Source organism: Eurytemora carolleeae, unplaced genomic scaffold (genome assembly GCF_000591075.1).
Source record: "Eurytemora carolleeae unplaced genomic scaffold, Eaff_2.0 scaffold577, whole genome shotgun sequence".
NCBI classification, from domain to species: Eukaryota; Metazoa; Arthropoda; class Copepoda; order Calanoida; family Temoridae; genus Eurytemora; species Eurytemora carolleeae.
The window spans coordinates 144800-151069 of record NW_019396824.1 but is presented as its reverse complement, the minus strand read 5'-3'; the positions used below and the strand labels follow the sequence as shown (position 1 = coordinate 151069).

The window sequence follows — 6270 nt, the reverse complement described above, 5'->3', positions numbered from 1 at the left end:
AAAACAAAAGGGGGGGGGGATGTGAAACGCTCCTTTGATGATTGGCACTGAAATAGAAATGTTTTGACAAAAAATGGCTCCTAGCGTGATCCTTCACACTCTTCACACATAGATCACGCAGAAGTCTCAGGGAGTTTAAAGGGAGCTTAAAGGGAGCTTAAAGGGAGTTTAAAGGGAGTTTAAAGGGAGTTTAAAGGGAGTTTAAAGGGGGTTTAAAGGGAGTTTGAAGGAAGTTTAAAGGAAGTTTTAAGGGAGTTTAAAGGGAGTTTAAAGGGAGTTTGAAGGGAGTTTAAAGGGAGTTTAAAGGGAGTTTAAAGGGAGTTTAAAGGGAGTTTAAAGGGAGTTTAAAGGGAGTTTGAAGGGGGTTTAAAGAGGGTTTAAAGGGGGTTTAAAGGGAGTTTAAAGGGAGTTTAAAGGGAGTTTAAAGGTAGTTTAAGGGGAGTTAAAAGGGGCTGTAGACGCAATTTTAAGTGATCCACCTGTTAAAAAGTAGGATTCACTAAGGTACCCTATATAAATTAAACCTCTTAACAATGATGGAAATATTTTCGTTTTTCTTCCTTATATTGTGTTTACTGTTTACACATTTCTAAACATCTGTCAAAGTTATGCATCAGACTGTTTAAGACCGGATCAACTTTGAAGTCTCGCAACATATTAGGCTTGGGTTTTACCTCACCAACTAAATTGTACTTTATGTAGCTTGATACTTCAATACTGCAATGGACTTCAGTTTAAAAAAAGACATTGTCTGAAACGTGTTCGATTCTTTGTATTTTGGTTTACATGGTGTATTGAATAAAATACTGATAAATTCTATCATTGTGTTTTTTAAGCATAAATCCGCACACCACCCTTAACAGAGAAAAACTACAATTGAAAGCAATCTGGGAAAAAGACGGATATCTAATTCATTCATGATCAGACACAGCTACTAATGGTATCGTTGTGAATCGGACATGACACTCTATAAATGGAGGGTCACTTTAAATCCCGTTTACAGTCCCTTAAAAACGTAGTTTTTTCTTTAAAAACAATTTGTATGAGACAAAAAGGTAAACATCTTCATAAATACACTTTATTTTCAATATATATTGCAATTTTAAATGAATAAATCTCTAAACATATTTTTTAAATTTGAAATATAACAAAAACATAACAAATTAAGTGCTTCAGCAGAAAATTAGGAAAGTATAGAATAGGCGTATATCTATAAAAAAATAGGAATACATATATTAGGAAAGTATAGTATAGGCGTATATCTATAAAAAAAATAGGAATACATATATAAGGAAAGTATAGTATAGGCGTATATCTATAAAAAAATAGGAATACATATATTAGGAAAGTATAGTATAGGCGTATATCTATAAAAAAATAGGAATACATATATTAGGAAAGTATAGTATAGGCGTATATCTATAAAAAAATAGTAATACATATATTAGGAAAGTATAGTATAGGCGTATATCTATAAAGAAATAGGAATACATATATTAGGAAAGTATAGTATAGGCGTATATCTATAAAAAAATAGGAATACATATATTAGGAAAGTATAGTATAGGCATATATCTATTAAGAATTAAAAATAAATATTAGGAATGTATAGAATAGGCGTATATCTATTAAGAATTAAAAATAAATATTAGGAATGTATAGAATAGGCGTATACAGGGGCGGATACAGGATTTAAGTGAGGGGGGGGGGGGCAAGATTTTTTAGGAAAAAAAAAATTCATAATTAGGAAAAAAAATCGCGCTGCGGGTGAAAATTTTTTTTGACTTAAAAGACTCAAAAAGAGTCGAAATTAATGACTAAAGACTAAAAAACTAGATTTTTAACTTTTCACACATTATAGTTTATTAGGACAGTTATTTTTCCTGTTTTGCACTAGGGTTTCTTTCCCTTAAGCATGCTATTGAGAAGCTATTCTGAAAATAGGAACAAAAAATTCCAAATTCAGGGGAGGAGGCTACGCCCCACCCTAAATCTGCCAGGAGGTGGCGAATGTCCCCCGCCCCCCCCCCCTGTATCCGCCCCTGGGCGTATATCTATAAAGAATTAAGAATACACATATTAGAAAAGGATAGAATTGACGTACCGGTACAGAGCGTCCCATATTATATTAGATTATTTCCAAGTTTTAACACCAAAATAAACCAAAATACTGGAAAACCCTAGCATTTTCCGCCAGAAAAATCTTATATTAGCCTTATACAATTTTTCAAAATGATATATTCTTCTTAAATTTTATGATTAGTCCCGAAAATCGAAATTTAGACCGATTGACGATCTAATATGATGTGGACACCCTGTATACCTATAAAGAATTAAGAACACACATATTAGGAAAGGATAGATTAGGTGTATATCTATTAAGAATTAGAAATAAGGATGTTTAGGGCGTATTGTATCCTTGTCATGTATACTGTGAATGTATAAATCTATATATTCAGTTTATGCAAATTACCGCCTTCCTCCTAGTACCTCCTCCCCTTTCCCGAAACCTGTAGCCCCCCCCCCCCCTCACCCGATATGCAGCCGGACATGGGTGTTTCCCCCTTTCAGCAACTTGGCATGCATATAACTTGGAACTTCATTATATGAGTTTTCTATAAGGAAGAACAATTAGAACTGATTTTTTTTCTTTTTTCCAGTACAACTGTACCTTGTTGGGGTCTCTTGTGTACATTGAATACAGGGAACAAGAATAAAGAGAATGGAAATGGCGCTGGTCTGGTTGAGAAAGTCAGACGAACTTGCTTTGCAGACGGGTTCCTTATTACACACGCACACTTGTTGTCGCTAAGGAACAAGATTCTGACGATGAACAGATAGACAAGGTATAACCCACAAATCAAAATCGATAATGCAGAAAACTCTTTATTTCCTAAAAAAATAATGAAATGAATAATGATAAATAATTATTACAGGGTTTACAAATTTATAATGAAAAGATTCTTACGATCTATTTGCCTATTCGGGGGTTATCTGTCGAAAAGTCCGAAGACGCTTTTTATACATTAAAACTTCTGAAAAGATTAACAATTAAATGTTGATGAAAGTCACTAATTCTTTAAATAGAAATGTTTTTGTTTAACTTTGAAATGGTTCACAATTGATAAACGTTTATACTCCGTTATCGGAGAACAAAGAAGAAAAGCGGGCTGAAATTGTTTGGTTTGGTTTCTCGTCTCCGAGAGGAGCATTTAAGTTGAAGACGACATTACATAGAAGGGGGGGGGTCTTAATGTTAATGGTTGACAACACTCTTTTGGTACAGACACATACACATAAATTTGATCTCTTGTGTACACTGAATTCCATCTTTTCCAGTACAACTGGCCTGCCTCTTGTTGGGGTCTTTTGTGTACACTGGAATTAATTTTTATGCAAAACTGTACTCTATAGTGCAGTGTATATTATAAATACATATAAACATAAAAATTATAAACATAAATTTTAACTTTTCTGTATTCCATGAACAATGAACACACATCAAGTACTGTAAAGTATATTAGATTTTTTCTTCCATACACTTGAATGTACATACACCATTATAGCTGTTCAAGGAGCACAGTAAATACCTTAAACATCTGCACATCCTTTGAAGTACAGCTATAATACCGTTACAGAACAGCTAGCTTTATTATCTGATACTCTTTGACACTCTGTGATACTCTCTGATACTCTCTCAAACTCTCTTATACTCTCTGATACTCTCTTATACTCTCTCATACTCTCTGATACTCTCTCATACTCTCTGATACTCTCTCAAACTCTCTTATACTCTCTGATACTCTCTTATACTCTCTCATACTCTCTGATACTCTCTCATACTCTCTGATACTCTCTCAAACTCTCTTATACTCTCTGATACTCTCTTATACTCTNGGGGGGGGGGGGGGGGGGGGTAAATTCTTGTAAAGGAAGCTGAAATGGTAGATTTGCTTTTATCATCCTTGTCTTAAATTAGTGTTGGGGGTTGTCGAAATCACGAAACCTCCCATTTAAATATATTTAGAGGTATAGTGACAACATTTCAACCATCTTCAAAAATGCTCAATTTGATATCATTATATGTATCTATTCTATATGTATATATATATATATATATATATATATATAATTATATAAAAATACAAAGTTGTAATCTCTGAATGTATATTTGTCTGTCCTATCATAAGTGATTTAACAACTTAATAGTAAAGCTATTTGCTTTGCAACAACATCAAATGCAATTCATTATTGCTTTAATGTTGACTTACTATTCTACAGTTTTCTGGTTATCAGTGTATAAAACTGGGCAACTCCGAGCACTTCAACTAGCATTACATATTTACATCGAGGCATTAGAAATAGAGTAGACATTTCAAGAGCTAGATATCTAACTATAGGGTGTCCCAAGAAACATGACAGTTGGTGAATAGTTTAAAATGTCTTTTTCCATAATTTGTTAAGTTGTTTGTTACCATGGATCAATAAAATATTATATGGAAGTCATGTTATATTAAAATTGATTTCAAAGTAAAAGATAATTAAGCTAAAGATTTTTTAAACTAAAATTAACTATTTACTAAATGTTATGTTTCGTGGGACACCCTGTATATCCGCCCCCTGCATATAACAATCAGGATTAACCACAAAAGATGAAACTGTAAAGACGACCTAGAATACTCATCCTTGGTAACCATGCGAGGTTATAGTGTATTAGAGACCATCTGAATATTTAATTGACAAAAGAAAACCACTCTCTAAAAATTTATTTGAATAAGAAAGTTAAGAAGTTTTAAATTAAAACTTTAATAAAAACTAGTTCTGTGTTGAGTGAAAAAGATAAGATGAGGCAACAGCTTTTAAATTTCGGATGGGGGGGGGGGGGGGGGGATAGGAGAATTATGTTAGTGGTGAATAAGTGGATAAGTGGTGTTAAATCAATCACTTGAAGAGGGTAGATGAAGAGATGAAGAAGTAACTTTTGTTTGTTTTGGGAATAAACGACTATACTAGAAATACATTGTGTAATTATATATATATATATACAATATATAATATATATAATATATTGTTGAGAAGGAAATCCCCGAAAAAGGATTATAAAATCTGCAAATCAGTATAAGCATCTGATTTTAGAAATGCAGAGAAACCATACTCATCTTCCTCTACTTTTAAATATTCAATGTGTATTTAGTGTATTTATATCTAGAAGTAATAAATGTTCTTCTCAAATATAAAGGTGTAATCTGTTTGTATGTCCGATCATAACTCATGAACCCCTTGACTGATTTGACTCAAATTTCAATTGGGGAACTCGGGGGACAGAACAACAGGAATATTCAATTAGTTTGATTTGGAGATTTTAAGTTGAGCGGAATTTGATCCAGTAATTGGCAGTTCAGCCACGCGGTTCAAGTTCATTAGTTTCTGCCTACGGTATAGTTTGTCTTTAAGGCCTCGGATCAACGAACGTCAGATTACATGTTGAGTGTTGCTCAAACTAATGTATACGATCCTAATTATAAGGCATGTCAAGCCCCTAAAATTACCCAGATCATGGCTAGACTCTTTCGCGATAACAACCATTAAGCTTAACAGTAACAATTTAAAACTTATACTAAATTGACACCATTAGTCAAGGGCTTTTGTGTATTCATATATAAATATCTTTGACAAAACCTTGACATTATACTTGATCAATTTGAAGTTAAATTGAAATTTCGCTAGCATGTTAAATGTTTTAATCGTATTTATAAATCATTATGCCAAATTGAAATCAGTCTAACCTAGCGGTAGAAAACTCAACTAAACAAGGAAGGAGAGAGCTGGCTGCCTGGCTGGAGACAGGTATAGACGCAGGCAGTGCTGAGCCAGGCACATAACTGGGTAGAGGGGGGGGAGGGGGCATACCATAGACGCAGGCCAGTGCCATACACACAACTTGGGAGGGAGGGGGAGGCATTGTGAAATAAAAATTTGTAAGGAAAAATGGAGAAATGTTTTTTCTCAAAAACTTGCTAATAAATATTACATTTTGATGTTACATGGCACATATCATCATGTGGTTCAGAAACCTAAAATATATATTGTCAGGGGCGGATATAAGGATTCTGTAGGGGGGGGTAAAAAATTTTAATTTGGCGCGCGAAGCGCGCCGGAATTTTTTTTACCCCCCCCTAGAAATTTTTTTACCCCCCCCTAGAAAAATATCATGATGTATATCAAATTATTGGTTTTAATTGGGGTTGATTTGTCCATCTTGAAGAAAAA

The 6270-nt window shown here is 33.7% G+C and overlaps 1 protein-coding gene across 1 annotated transcript in view; it reads right to left on the bottom strand.

Moving 5' to 3' along the window:
- LOC111709083 (soluble scavenger receptor cysteine-rich domain-containing protein SSC5D-like) overlaps positions 1-5962 on the bottom strand; it is a 19839-nt gene extending 13877 nt beyond the window's left edge. The window contains exon 1 of the mRNA XM_023482673.1: positions 5787-5962. Within this exon, the coding sequence (XP_023338441.1) occupies positions 5787-5962 (176 nt within the window). The remainder of the gene's footprint in view (positions 1-5786) is intronic.
- Between the last annotated feature and the right edge of the window lie 308 nt (positions 5963-6270).